Source organism: Monodon monoceros, unplaced genomic scaffold, assembly GCF_005190385.1.
Source record: "Monodon monoceros isolate NGI ecotype Baffin Bay Population unplaced genomic scaffold, NGI_Narwhal_1 Super_Scaffold_8, whole genome shotgun sequence".
NCBI classification, from domain to species: Eukaryota; Metazoa; Chordata; class Mammalia; order Artiodactyla; family Monodontidae; genus Monodon; species Monodon monoceros.
Genome location: NW_021703785.1, coordinates 71511201 through 71526638, shown reverse-complemented (window position 1 = coordinate 71526638; position 15438 = coordinate 71511201). Strand labels below are relative to the sequence as shown.

At 46.2% G+C, this 15438-nt stretch overlaps 1 protein-coding gene across 3 annotated transcripts in view; it reads left to right on the top strand.

The window, feature by feature from the left end:
- Positions 1 to 15438, top strand: part of ATP8A2 (ATPase phospholipid transporting 8A2) — a 477972-nt gene that overhangs the window by 329378 nt on the left and 133156 nt on the right. For all 3 annotated transcript variants that reach the window (XM_029210474.1, XM_029210475.1, XM_029210476.1), the window contains one exon: positions 775 to 853. In XM_029210474.1, the coding sequence (XP_029066307.1) occupies positions 775 to 853 (79 nt within the window). The remainder of the gene's footprint in view (positions 1 to 774; positions 854 to 15438) is intronic.

Genomic DNA, 15438 nt, shown 5'->3' with positions numbered 1-15438 from the left:
ATACAGAGAGCAGGGAGAAGATAGGGAAAAAATGAACATTTAAAATAGGAAAATCCCACTGTCTTATAATTTCTCATTATTTTCTGTTGTCCCATCACTACTTAAGATCCAACTATATATATATGACAATTCCCAGAACAATTTGTAGATTTCTAAATAAATTCAATCTGGCTGTAGTAATTCTGTCATCTCAGAGTTAAAAAGATGAATGAAATGCATTTATGAAACTATAAGTTAGAAGAAACTAAACTTCGTGTTCTTCTGTTTGACCTTTCAGGTGTTAAAGAGAATTTTTAAATGTGTATGATATTCATCTAAATCCTAAAAACTGAAAAATTGTATGGGTGGGATTTTAAGGGGTAAAACGAAAGAGTGAGCATGCTGTGTAGGAATTTACATTTTAAATGTTTTTCATGCTTTCAAGAGTATGGCTTCAGTCTCTTCATTAACAGTTTGACCCAATACCCTTTCTCTGGATGACTGTAAAATGTGGTCTTTCTTTCCGTTCTAAAGGAAATGGATCGTCATTTATTTTTTGGATGTGGATAGATTGTATGCTGTCCTGTTTATATGTGAATATCTCTTTAGGTCTTTGTACTAGAGTAATATTATCTGGAGATAGCCCAGTCATCTGTATGTTAAAAATTGGGTTTTTTTTCCGCCTTCTGGAGCTGGGCATCGCAGCCAGCATCCCTGACAATGAGGGGCTTGTTGAGCTACGCAGAGTTCAAGAGTGTGGGCAGCTCCTGACTCCCCTGGTTTGTTTTCCCTTAGGTTTTCTGGGGTCACTGCATCAACGCCTTGGTCCACTCCCTCATCCTCTTCTGGTTTCCCATGAAAGCACTGGAGCACGGTAGGTAATGGCTTCGAGATCCAGCTCTCAGCAGGTAGCTTTGCAGCCCCTCAGCGCCAGTTGTTCACAATTTTCTTCCCCAGCTCTGCAGACCCAGAGATCACAGGAACAAATTTCAAAAGAAAAACATAGGAAACATCTGATGGGCTTAATAGCTTGTAGGTTTCACCCATTCTGGCTCTGAGAACCCATTTTCTTTCCAGTTGCCTGGAGAGTTTAAATACTAGGAATTCTAAACTTTATTTTTAATAACCATTTTGGAGTCAAGGATCTTGAAGAAAAAGCACTGTCCTATAACGAAACATCGATGCCTCTTGTGCACCAATTTGAAATTTTCTGTTAATTACTTGGGCTTTCGTTTTCCAAGCCTGACATACCTCTATGCCAAATAACTCAAATCTCGTGAGAGTTTTATCTTATGCCCGGTTTTCCGAAAGTCTCCTTTCCTTGACGTACACTTTTCAAGCAAACGTTTAAAGCTTGCTGGAGGACTGATTCTCCCTGTTGGTTTCGGTCTTCCCTAAGCTGAAGGAGGGGTGTATTTGTTCACACTTCTTAATACATCCAAAACGTGACCTCTTAAAGAGACATACCTTTTAGTCTCAAAAAGTGAAAATGTGTTACAAGAATGCTACTTTTTACCCCTCTCAAATCATAATAATACCCCTGGGGAAAATCACTCCAAATGTTGACTAGACAAGGCCTTTCATTGTATAGAGAACCAACAAATAGAAAGTTTCCAAGCTTCTTTGTTTCTGTCAATGTTTTTCTGTGTTTCAAATGGACATGATTCATCCTTACTGACGTGCTTTAACCTGTCAAATGCATGCCCAACAAATGTGTTATATACCCTGTGACCTTTTCTCTCAGTTTCATCCGATGCCCTTTTCCTTCAAGGGTCCCTAAGTCTCTAAATCAGAAAATACAATTTTCTGCTTCCAGCCCCACCCCCAAAGGGGCATTCTAGTGGAATCGTTCTCTTTGAATGATAAAGCTTTCCTGTGATTCATCTTCACTAATAGTAGATTTAATTTCTTTTGAAATGGTTTTGTGAGTAAGGGCTTACAAATATAAGAGTGTTGACTGTGGTCTGTTTTAGAAGCTCTGACAGTTTGGTGATAAAGCAGCCGTCATTGTATCAGGCTGGGCTGGGGATGGGAGGTAGTGTGTCTTGTGTGTCTCGTGAGCACAAGAACAGGTTTGGCAGGTGTTCTCTCGGCCAGGAGCCCAGCCTTTCGTCCTTAGGAACAGACAGGCCCCCCACCCTCTTACCTCGGCATAGACTTTGTCCCTAAATGTGCAGTGCTTGCCTTTGGACTCACAGAAGCTTGGCACGATGGTCATTTACTCGCCTGCTTCAGAAGGAGCTAGCATGGCCTGTTTTCAGCAAAGACGATGGTTTTCTGATCCTGAGTCATGAATATGTGCTTTGAGATTGTGGTTTGTAGTTTATGTTGGGATCATTATTGTTTACCTAGATTCCATCATGTAAATCCATTCATTCTCCTAATGTGGTCTGTATTGGAAAGGGGATAGACTCCGAACAGTTACTAATTTACCTAAGAGATATCACCAGATGAATTTCAAGTTGGTTTCTATCACCCTTACCTGCTTCCCTCAGATTAGCAATTTGCCAAGCAGCCAAAAGAATGATTTTTTTCCCCATCTTTAAAATCATTGTCACCATCATTATTTCATCATATACCTTCAGCACAGAGGTTTTCTTTTGGTTGTGTTGTAAACAGTAACCTTTTTTTTTTTTGCGGTACGCGGGCCTCTCACTGCCGTGGCCTCTCCCGTTGCGGAGCACAGGCTCAGCGGCCGTGGCTCACGGGCCCAGCCGCTCCGTGGCATGTGGGATCCTCCCGGACCGGGGCACGAACCCGTGTCCCCTGCATCGGCAGGCGGACTCTCAACCACTGCGCCACCAGGGAAGCCCAACAGTAACCTTTTGAGTGAAACCGTTGAAGGTGAAATAAATAGCAAACATTAAGCGTATTTAGCCAAGAACAACCAGAGGCCAGTTGGTGTTCTTGGTCACTGGTTGATGTCCTCTAACAAATGGAATGAATATTTTAGGATTAATTTCTAAATTCTCACTATTAATATACAGCGAAATGATTATTGTTCCTTAGCGCTATTCATTCATGTGATCCTTATGTCTGAGACACTGTGGTAGATTCTGAGGGTGGTGCGTAAATGAGTCAATGCGGGTCTCACCCTTCAAGGAGTTTGTAGTCTGGTAAGTTAGCGGGTAGTTCTCTCGCAAGGCAGAAAATCATTCTCAAGTAAAATACAGGTAAAGTGCTCTCGGACTGTAGAGGGCTGAGAGAGAGATGCCTTTCAGGTGGGATGATTCGTGGCTCGTTCGAGGAGATAATGTGTAGCCTTAGCCTGAAAGTCCAGGCAAAGGGAGATGTGGAGGGTTAGAGGAAGAGGCAAACGAAGGAGAGCGATTCTGGACAGATGTGGAGAGCTTGAGAAGGTCATCCCTTCCAGGGTGGAAGGCAGGGCAAAGTTGGAGAAGGCAGGTGGAAGCTGGATTGCCGAGGGCTTGGAACGCGATGTTAAGAAATCGGGACTTGCCTTGGAGGCAGTGAACGGTCAGTAGAGTTTAGATCAAGGCAAGTATTGTGATCAGAGCAATTTGGGGGAAATGAATCCATCGTATCTCGTTAAGGTGAACGGTAGAAGGCAAACTGGTGGCAAGAATCCTAGTTAGGTTTCCTGATCCAGGGGAGCCTAAGGAGGGTTAGACCCAGGGACTGGGAATGTGTTTAGAGAGGAGGGAGCATGTTTAGAGAAGAACTTGATCAGCAAAATTACTGCAGACGTATGATGTGCCAGGCGCCGAGGGTGCGGTGGACATAAGAGCATGTCTTGGTCTCTGGGGGCTTCCGTGAGGTCAGAGCTGGCCATCAGGAATCACACACATAATTGCTTCATGGCCAGTGTGCTGCGTCCTACAGGCTGCAGGGGGAGCTTGTAATACCGGGACACAGCCTAGTCTAGCGGGTCAAGGAAGCATCTTCTCCAAGGAAGTGATACTTAAGTTCTTAAAAGATGAATAGGGGATGATCCAGTAGGGCCGGGAGGTATGGGTAAAGGCGGGGAGAAAAAGCATTCCTGGCTGGGACCACGAGCACACAGGGCTGGTGCTGCCGAGGAGCTAGGAGAGCCCGTGGGCAGTGGCTCCCAATGGGGTGGGGGTCGGAGGGTGGGACTCGGGACCTTGTTCAGCCTCTGGTGAGCGTTTCCAGACACTGAGCATCCCTGGCCCTGGTCGGTGAACCCGCCCACCGTCACCCTTTTCCCTATCCTTGTGCAACTATGAATCAGAACACGTCTGCACACATTTCCAGCATCCCCTCTGGGTCTGCAGCAGCATCCCTAGTCGAGAGAGCTGTAGCATTCTGGGTGTTAGGTGACAGTCAGATCACCAAAACCCACATGGGGACTTTTTTTAGTGAAGGGTCTAAGGTAGGAGAGTTACACCATGGGACTTGCCTCTGAGGAAGATAAGACAACTGTGTGGAGAAATACATAAGGTCTGGCAAGAGCGTGGGTTTTGTGTGTTTGTTTTCTCCAGGGGGGGCAGACGGAAGTCAGAGGTGAAAATCAAGGAAACTTGCAAGTTTGAGAAGAGCCGGGATATGGCAGCTGATTCGTTAACTTACGTGTTGATTGTCCTAAATATAAATGCGCTCCTGTTACACTTTGAATCGCCCCTTAGAAGGATGCATTCACCCTTCTCCCAAAGAAGCGAAGAAGCGTGACACCAGTTTGAGACAAACTGGGGCACTTTCAGAGTATGGGGACCCTGATCTCACAGAACAGTGCCTTTGGGCCCCCCTCCAGCCCCAAGTCCTGCTGGAAATTGTCCATCAGACACGTGCCACACTCAGAGCCCTGAGGGGCTTTGCCCCCAGGGGCTGGGGTCTGCAGAGTAGCTTTGTTCCATTGTTTCATGCTCTGTGGACTGTGTCGCAAAGATGGTGGATTTTACCGGGAAATTCTCTCCGGTCTCCATGGAGACAGGCTTAGGTACATGCAGTGCTGGTCACTTCCCAGCATCATTGTTGGGAAGAAACGTTTCTAAGAAGGTGTGAGCCTGTTGTTCATTCCTTAGGAAGCTTCCAAGAATTTTGCCTTGCTTATTTTTGCATGGTTTTGGATAGAATTTTCAAAACATTCCTTGGCTGATGGAGTTGGTGATGATTCATTTCAAGCTTCAGAATACATTTTTCCACTCCAGCAATTCCGTAAATCAGATTTCTTCCAACCGTCACAACCTTACGCTCACGGCCACGGCTGGCCTGTAGCTCCCACCCTTTGATCTGAAACATGATTTTAGGTTAAAACCAGAGACATCACCTTTGCAGGGACCAAAATTCATCAAGACCTCGGTGTCAGGCCACACTCGGGCTTTCCATTGGTGTATCCAGTCTGCATATTTGAGCAACCCTCCTTGAAGTGGGATGTGGTTATTGGCAAAAGGACGTAAAATCCGTTTTGATTTAAAAAAAGGAAATTTTCAGATTTTCCTTGATGAAATTTAAGAGGGAGGTGATGGGAATATACTTACCAGCAGAGAAAAATTCCCGAAAAAAATTGTTCTTGACTCCTCACAGTGCACACTCTGGAAACCATTCCCTCCTCTTTCTAGAAGAAGAAATACCCTGTGGATACTTTGAAATACCCTGTGGATACTTTTTGGCACTAATTAAGCAACAGGGTCTCTGAACATTCTTGGAGAAGGCTATTTTATACTTTTTAGTAAATGTGCTACTGTAAGACGAGGCATGTTTTATAAACTGAAATAATAGTGCACATGTATAAAATGAGATGTAGGGTACTTCTCTCTGCCTGTGCCATTATTGGGTCATTTAAGCTTGAATTATTTATGACCTATGCCTACTACTGTAAACTTGGTTGTTTTATATCATGTCAGTTTCATTTTCAGCTGAGTTGGGGCATGACTGCCATTGTTCTCCGAGATTGCAACTTCTTAAAATCAATTACTCATTCATTGAAAAAAAAAAGATAAGTGAGTGTGTCCTCTGTGCAGGTCAGTATTGGTAGATGGTAGCGCACATAACAGGCAAGTTCCCTGCCCTCGTGGAGCTTACACTGGACAAGGCAGGACTGAACAAAAAGTGTAGCGAGAGGACAGTCAAGGTCAAATGGAGTGCATACCAAGGACCACTAACCTGGTTCCAGCTTTAAGGATTGCCCCCCAGAGTATGTGACAGCATAGTTGAAGGATGAACAAGAACAAGCTCAGAAAAGAGTAGGGGGAAGGGGTTTCAGGTTACGGGAAAGAGCATGGGGTGAGAGGGTGTGACTCCTAGTCAGAGAAGACCCCTGTGGCTGGAGGATCGGGGAGCAAGGGACGACAAAGGATGGAGACCAAGGAGTCAGACCATTTCCAGCCTGTTGGGACAAGTGAGCCTTTTGTAGTATGAGTTTACTGGGAGCCATTGATGGGTTATAAGCAGAGCACCACGTATCTGATGAATTTTGGTGGGACCACACCGGCCGGGATGATTGTCGGCATCTGGCTGGCTGGCTGTTGTGTGGTCTTGCGTCGTGACCATGTCAGAGAAGAGGATGGATTGGAGAGCTGCTCAGGAGGTGGAATTGGAAGGGTCTGATGTTGCATCCATGAGTGCTTCCCTAGTCTGCCTGGTTGTACTGTGTCCTCAACCTGTCAGGAGAATCTGCTCTTCTGTCACAAAACTTACCCGTAAAATACTATATTTTAAAGCATTTCAAAGTAAGGTACGGGAAACAATAGCCGGTATTTTCTTCCCGTTGCAAAGTCAGTGACCGTACTGTATACCCATTTTAAGATCTAAGGTAAATGGAGACGATCCAGAGACGAGCATTCAATGCTAAATGGGACAGAAAAGGGGAGTAGTACCTCCATGTGGCCTCTGCATCTGGGAAAGCCACTGAGAGGACAGGGTAGTACGAACAGTCACAGAATCCTGAAGCACATACATGAAGTGAATGGAACTTGCTTGCTAAAAACGAGAAAGACAGAACACTCTGGAAGCTTCTTGGAATTATACAAATGAGCTATAGCTAGCGTACAAATCTAAATCAGTAGTTGCCAACCCAGTCACTGGAGTGCATTCAAAACCAAGTTTCCAAATTCAGGATGTCTTCTTCTGTTCTGGTTACCCTTAAACATGGTGAACTAGTAACGTCAAGTCCGCCTCATGTGCCTACAGCACTGTTGTTTGGAAACACAGAGTGGGGCAGAAGGGCCGTTGCTTTCATGCACTCAAATGTTTCTTACGTTTCAGTGTCTCTCTTAATAAACTCTGAGCTACATATATTTTAAACAGTTGGGTTTGATGTAATGTTGTAAGAAGCGTGAGTCAGATTTCACCCACGTAGCTTCTGTTGGGAAGTTGAATCGAGGTGTATGAAGGTGGGAATAGCTGCTACAACAAGCAGCCCCCAAACATCAGGGCCGTAGTCCGGTAAAGGCTTATTTCTGCCTCGTGTACCGATCAAACGCAGAAGTGCGTTGTACCTGGGTGTATTGACTATATGTTCTTATTTTCTGCATTTGTGATGCCCTGATAGTTGGGCCCATGATCCTGGAGAGACTGTGCTCCCAGGGTTGGCTAATTCCTAGGGAGAGCAAGCAACTATCCCACAAGCACGCCTTTGCTTCCCAGCCAACCATTCCGGCTCCCACACCCCCAGCCATCTCTGTACCTCACTCTCTCACACCAGGCCAGTATCCCCTGCCCTAAATCACCCCCGGGCCAGGTACCACATAACTAGGGATCGACCTAAAACCCAGAGACTGTTGAAATTATTCACACTATCCAATCCTGAGCTTAGACAATGTACCTACCCTGCTTTGTCCATTTTGTCCCGTGAAAACCCCACTAGAGGCTCTGGGCCATGCTCTCCCCTCCTGCCTCCTGACTGACCCTGGTGCTTTCCCTTGGCCCTGCCTGACACCCCATGCATCCTGTTTCTAGGGATCCGTGAGTATAAACTCCTTCCTTCACGATCATCACGTCCCTGTCTGTGTGTCTTTCGACACCTGATTAAAACAAGGCCTAGTTATTCTCAATACAGTGGCGCTCCATCTGTGCAGGGCCCCTGAGTTCACCCTCAGCCTCAACGTGGGGATGGGAGAGAGCAGGAGAAGGACTGCTTGCTCTCAGCCTTCTCTGGCAGGAAGCGATCCATCACTTCTGCTCACGTCTGATTGGCAAGAGCTAGTCATGGGGCCCCACCTAGGTACGAAGGGCCACGGAATGTCATTAGACTATGCTCCCGGGAATGAGTCTGTGCCTACGAGGTGGCTGTTTGACATTGGCAGGCAGTCAAGTTCACTTTCCATCATTTTTACTTCCTTTTTCAAATCTATTTTTAGTAAACAAGAGTGAAAAAAGAGATTGAAATCTGAGTTTCATACCCTTAACTTTATCCAGCAGAAATGTCAGTAAAGAGGAGAAAATCCAGCAAAAGGCTTATATAACCAGGAACTTAACCCAGCGCTGGTTATGAATGTAATTATAATCACTAACACTTGTATAAACTCTACCTATTTTAGAAACTCTTTCCAATAGCTTATACCACTCTTTACCAAGAAAGGAAAAAATAACGTTTCTCTTTGTGAATACGTAGTGTTGGAAGCAGAAAGAATTGTTTCAGTTGTAGTACAGACAGTACAGACATTGGAGCGGGATTAACTCTAAGCTTATTTGGAAATTAGCTACTTGAAACTTGGAAGACGTTTTCACTCTTGATATTCATCTAATAGTAGCTGGTTGGCATCATACCTCCTCTGAGCCTCTGGAGTCTTAAGAGGCCCCAGGGGTGAGATGGGGGGAATGGAGAGCCTGATTAATATTCTGGAATCAGGCCTGCTCTGAACTAGTGCTGCTGAAGCTTCTAGAAGCAAAAAGGGTGGGAGAAGGGAAACAGGAGGAACTTGGCATCTGCTCTGCAGCCAGGATTCTTGGCAGGTGTCCTGACGTGGAGGGAATGGTACCACCTCCCCTAATTCTCCTGACGGAGTCCTATGTGAGTGAGATACCTGTGATTTTTTTTTATATATATGAAGTTTTTAATTTTTGGCTCTGTTGGGTCTTTGTTGCTGCACGTGGGCTTTCCTCTGGTTGCGGCGAGCGGGGGCTACTCTTCGTTGCGGTGCATGGGCTTCTCATTGCGGTGGCTTCTCTTGTTGCGGAGCACGGGCTCTAGGCGCGCGGGCTTCAGTAGTTGTGGCGCGTGGGCTCAGTAGTTGTGGCTCGCGGGCTCTAGGGCGCAGGCTCATTAGTTGTGGCGCACGGGCTTAGTTGCTCCGCGGCATGTGGGATCTTCCCGGCCCAGGGCTCAAACCCCTGGCCCCTGCCTTGGCAGGCGGATTCTTAACCACTGCGCCACCAGGGAAGCCCTACCTGTGATTTGGAATCCAGGCGCTCCACGGATTTTTACTGCACTAAAAACACACACATACGTTCACCCCATCTGTTTTCCTGATTATTAAACCCTGTCCTCTCTGGGTGCACAGCACTATGCTATAACTTAGTTTTCAGATTTTGCTTTTTGTCAGAGCCCTTTCTGAATACATGTTGTGGTTTAGCTGGGCCATGATGTAATGTGTTTAATGAGCATTGAATTGAAATGGCATCCTTATAAGATGTCATCAACCTAGCCCTCTGGAAGCATCTGAGGTAAGTTCCTTTATCATTCTGTTTAGAAAACGAGACATACTTTTGTCACAAACCGTGGGTTTTCGCACAGATATTTTCAGAGAGCTTTTTGCCTGCAGCGTTTGGGGTCATCACTACTCACACGAGGGTCCGTGTGGGTTTGTCCCCATTGTTCACAACAGTCTGTTTTAGTGTCTGCGTTTCTAAACCTCATTTGGCTAAACCTACATCATGTCAGTCCCTGGGTCCAACCAGATTTTGCAAATAATGTAAGTCTGGACGAACAGGCTCAGGGGCTGCTTTGGGTCTGAGGGTCCTGAAGCCAAGGCATTGTATCGGCTTCTAAGAGAACGACGGGCTCTCAGGACGTCGGCTTCCAGCTCTGGTATTTTGTAATAATACTTTCGATGTATGTGGTCGGCACCATCATTATATTAGGTTTTACACCACGCGCGGCCACAGCTGGTCATTCTAAATGTGACTCAGTGCTTTATCCAACAAAGCAGTTGGGAAACTTTCTCGCTTGTTCAGGTTCTTTACTCTGTGGAACTCCTTCCCTGGACTTTTGGTCCGGCAACGTTTCAGCTCTCACCTGGGTGGATGTGACCCTCAGCCTGCCAAGGCCTGGCTGATCTCACACGGTTCAGTGAAACGCCAGCGGTGCCGACGCGACAGGCCGCCGGATTCTCCTTCCCTCTGCCCTAGCTCTGCTGAGCCTTTGTGCGCTAGCGCTAGGTTTCCGTTGGGAAATGCTCAGCGTCCTGCCGGTTAACAGAGGTCTAGTGAGATCAACTGTCTCCACCTGCACGTTTGGTGGATCTCTTTTACAGGGACCTTTTTTAGAACCTGGTGTGGTCTGGCCCGGGCTGACCTCACCATTCTGGCCACTGTAGCGCTCCTATCCCACACCCCACCCCGCCCCGCCCCGCCCCGCCCCATGCATCTCAAGGTTCTACTCCAGCAGGGCAGGAGTCCACCTCCGTGCCTCTAGGCAGGCCGAGTCCTTTTGTGCCTGAACTGTCCATTCCCCCCTCTCTGCCCCCTTCCTCCCAAACATCCCTCTGTACCACCCCATACTGCTTTGTCTGCAGTAATCTTCCTATCGTTTACATAGATGGTGGATAAATGTTGTTCTGAAGGCTGGCTTGGGGACCCAATTACTCATCTTGGCTTGGAGGTTCTTTTTCTCCTATCAAAAAAAAAAAAAAAAAAATCACTTGAGATTTTAAATATCCAACTAAAATGAAAGCAGCTAAACCACAGGAAAGTTGTTTTCCTGAGTGGAGTGGTGGAATCCTAACAGTACTGTTAAGATTAAACAAAGTGGGAAGAAGTAATTTGTCAGCAACATGCTTCAGGAATAAACTCGACAGTCCAAACGGGCTTTTCCAGCCTTGAATTATAAGCAAGCTGTATCTTATTAATGCGTTCCTCTGCCAATGATTGTTTAGGACTTCAGATCTTTTCTTCAGGAGGAGGTTATTGGCAAATCTTAACAAGGAATGATGCCCACAGGTATTTGCCTCTAAAACAGTTGAAATATAACCTTTAAGAGAAGACTGTATTCCGTGGGAATTTCCCCAACACGGTGGGCAAAGCAGTGACTTGTGACTTGTTTAGTGGATGCTATCTTTTCCGAGGCTCTTTGCGTGTCCCAGAATCTCAAGTTAGTTTGGGAGTTTCTCCTCCGAGGAATAAATTATTCCCAGGTGGTATTAGTTTCGATTGGGATAGGAGATGCTCTTTCCTAAGCAGAAAGCTAAAATGCAGTGTTGAGTTATCCTTCCAAAATGATGAGCTGAAATAGTAGGGTGATCCTGCGTCACTAAAAGTTATCTGAGGTGCATTCCGATTGGTTCAAGTGCAGACATATTATGTAATGCCAGTAGCGCTTTACTGTCATGGCAAGGTAGAAATTCATGCATTATAAAATTCTAGAAGCTGCGGTTGGAAGATGTCCCTGGGTTTCACTGTCTGTCCCTTCTGTTCATGCCGAATTGCCAGCATGGTGGTCCGTGGTCTTAAGTGTCTCCATGGAGATGTTCTCTTCACCAGTGAGCTCTCAGTCCCAGGGGTAATCACAGGGTTTACCCACTTGAAAGGCCATCAAGCGATGGCAGTCGCGTCCCTTTGTACCAAGGCCTCACCCTGTTTCTCTGCTGATGGTGTGAATTGTGAGGTCCCACCACACTCTCCTCCTCGGCCTGACCACAGAGGAGGGGGTTCCCTACGTTAGTCACTCTTTTTTTAAAAAAAAATAAATTTGTTCATTTATTTATTTTTGGCTGCATAGGGTCCTTGTTGCTGCGCGCGGGCTTTCTCTAGTTGCGGCGAGCGGGGGCTACTCTTCGTTGCGGTGCGCGGGCTTCTCATTGCGGTGGCTTCTCTTGTTGCAGAGCGCCGGCTCTAGGCGCATGGGCTTCAGTAGTTGTGGCACACGGGCTCAGTAGTTGTGGCTTGCAGGCTCTAGAGCACAGGCTCAGTAGTTGTGGCACACGGGCTCAGTAGTTGTGGCTTGCAGGCTCTAGAGCGCAAGCTCAGTAGTTGTGGCGTGCAGGCTTCGTTGCTCCGCGGCATGTGGGATCTTCCCGGACCAGGGCTCGAGCCTGTGTCCCCTGCATCGGCAGGCGGGTTCTTAACCACTGCGCCACCAGGGAAGCCCCTCATTAGCCACTCTTACTTTGGGGTATATTCTCTCTACTTATTCCAGCTCCTCTGTTTTCTTTCTTCTAATGCTGTGATTCTCAATCCGGGGAATTTTTCCCCCAGGAGACACTGGCATTGTCTGGAGGCGTTTTTGGTTGTCACAACTGGCATCTAGTGGGGAGAGGCCAGGGGTGCTGCCAGACACTCTATAATCACAGGACGGTGCCGCCCCCCAGCCCCGCAACTAAGAATTACCTAGAAAAATGTCAGCAGTGCTGAGATGAGCAGCTCCGGACTAATGAACTCAAACTAAAAGGCCAGATCTCAAGGGGCTACTGCTGCTTCCCGCACTTGTGCCCTGGGTTGTACAGAATCTCTGCCGTGTGAATCTCATTTTCTTTCCACCTATTTCTCTGCTAGAAAGTTCCTCCCTGTTAGGTGTTGGTATTTCAAAAGAGTTCTTAGTCTATTTTTGCCCTTGAAGTTGCCTTCTTTTCTTCTTTGGGGTCCATTTTTCTAACTCAGTTAATGAAAACAATCTTGTATTACAAAGCTTACAGTTTCTCACTAAGCGTGTGACCTTGCATGTCATTTAGCTTCTCTTTGCTGCCCCAGTTGCCTCATCTGAAATATGCAGGCCATAATACCATTTCATAGCATTGTCAGAGCATTAAAGAAGTACTTACTCATGTAGGTAAAGTGCTTAGAACAGAGCCTGTCTTATACTTAGTAACATATGTTATCTATTTTCCATGTAGAATTAACAATGTCTAACAGTTTTTTGTTCACTATTTGTATATCCTTAAAATATGAAACACATTCTAAGCCCTCCATATTTAGACAAATGCTTTGTATATTTAATTTCTTTTAGTACATGAATCAACCAGCATTTGAAATATTACTATCAAAAGGAAATTCACAAGTTGTCAAGCCATAATTGTAAACCTTGGTTTTCAGCTTAGTCTCCTAGCCCTTCTAACTCTTTCATCTGACCAGAGTTTTCTCTAGACTCTGTCAGGGGTTCGTGTAGGTAGAACTTCAGGGCCCTCAGATCACTGCTTTTCTCAATGAAAGGGTCTTTTCTTCATTCGTGAACACATAGGATGAGACTGAGGTTAGGAAATCCATCCTGAGCTAAAACGAACAGGACGAAGCTCTGAAGCTCTCAGGTTTCTACCACTGAATCCCTGATTTAGCAGCTAAGAACATGGACCTTAGAATCTTAGCATTTTCTACCTAAAAGAACCTTGGTGATAATTCAGTCATCATTGTCTGTATCTGATAGAACCACCCCCATTTTGTAGGTGTGGACGCTGAGACCCAGAACCTAAAATGTTAAAATACGAAATCATGGCAAAGCTGGAACAAGAGAGTGGGGCTGAACAAGGTCTTCTAACCCTCATTACTGGGAGCTTTTTCTACTAACCCAACTCCTTCTCTCCACCTCATTTTTCCAAATATCCTTTTGTCTCTCTTCCTAATAGCACGTGCTTCACTGCTGTCTCTTCTTCCTGTTGTAAATTTCAGACATCGATCACATGGTACCGAGTTTTCATGGGCCGCCCTTTTCATCAGCGTTCCCGCGTTAATATGACCTAGTGAATGATACCACGGTTCACCTCGTTACTCAGACCCCAAACCTCAAAATCTCTGTTGATTCTTCCCATTCTCTCTCACCCCCACCCAGATCAAAAACAAATGCTGTCATCTCTCTGTTCAGAATACGTGCCAAAAGTTGTCACTTCCTTCTGCTTCCAACATACGCACTGGCCTGCAGTGTCCACCAGAACTTGTGTGATGGTGGAGATGTCCTGCATCCATGCTCTCCGGGACAGTCGCCGTAAGCCACGTGGCTACCGACTGAGCATCTGAAACGTGGTTATGTGTGACTGAGGAACTGAATGTTTTTAATAACAGCTTTATTGCTATATAATTTACATACCATACAATTCACCTGATTTGGGGGGCGGGGTTCAAAACCACAATGCTAATGATTTTATAAGGATATTACAATGCGGCCAAGGTTACCAGAGGACGACTTGAGACCCCTTCTGTGCATGTGTCTGGCCGGGACCTCCTCTCGACCACAAGAGTGAGGGGGCTGCGTGGGCTGTGCAGTCTCTCATCCAGTGAGGGCTCATCATCCTGATAGTATTATCGTTTATCTCAAAGGGTCAGCATGAAACCAGCTGCAGCAGGTCACCCCAAAGCCTATCTGTTTCCTACCTGACGGTGGCGCGCGCTCCATGGTTTTCATGCTGCGGAGTTTCTCGCTCAGATGCTACAAAGTTTCTGTTTTAGATGCTGTTCCTCTATGAGTCATGGCCTCGTTAAGTGCAGAACAAGGAAGTGGCTTTGCTTTTTGTCTAATGCCTATACATGAAGAGGCTGTCCTTGGGCCCCGCCCTGTCTTGCCTGCCTCACACCCATTTAAATTGTACAGTTCTATGGTTTTTAATGTATTCACGTGGTTTTGCAGCTATCGCCTTAATCAATGTTCAAGCATTTTCATCACCCCCAAAAGAAACTCCATATCTATCAGCACCCACTCTCCGTTCCCACCCAAACACCCTCAGCTCCTGCAACCACTAATCTACTTGCTGTCTCTATAGATTTGCCTATTGTGGACATTTCACACTGGTAGAGTCGTATGATACACGGCCTTTTGTGACTGGCTCCTTTCACTTAGTGTAAGATTTTTCAAGGTTCACCCATGTCGTTGCACGTACCAGTACTTTATTCCTCTTAATAGCTCAGTAATACTCCACTGTATGGATAGTCCACGTTTTCTCCCTTGGTGGACTTCTGTGAATGATGCCGCTATCAACATTCATGTATGAGTTTTTGTGTGTTTCATTCACGATTTTATCTCTCTTGGGTGTGTACCTAGAAGTGGAATTGCTGGGTCATATGGTAACTGGGCATAACGTTGTTTGTTTGCTTTTTAATTTTATTTATTTACTTATTTATGGCTGCATTGGGTGTCTGTTGCTGTGCACGGGCTTTCTCTAGTTGCGGCGAGCGGGGGCTACTCTTCGTTGCGGTGTGCGGGCCTCTCATTGTGGTGTCTTCTCTTGTTGCGGAGCACGGGCTCTAGGCACGTGGGCTTCAGTAGTTGTGGCTCGCGGGCTCAGGAGCTGTGGCTCACGGGCTCTAGAGCACAGGCTCAGTAGTTGTGGTGCAGGCTTCAGTAGTTGTGGCACGTGGGCTCAGTAGTTGTGGCTCACGGGCTCTAGAGCACAGGCTCAG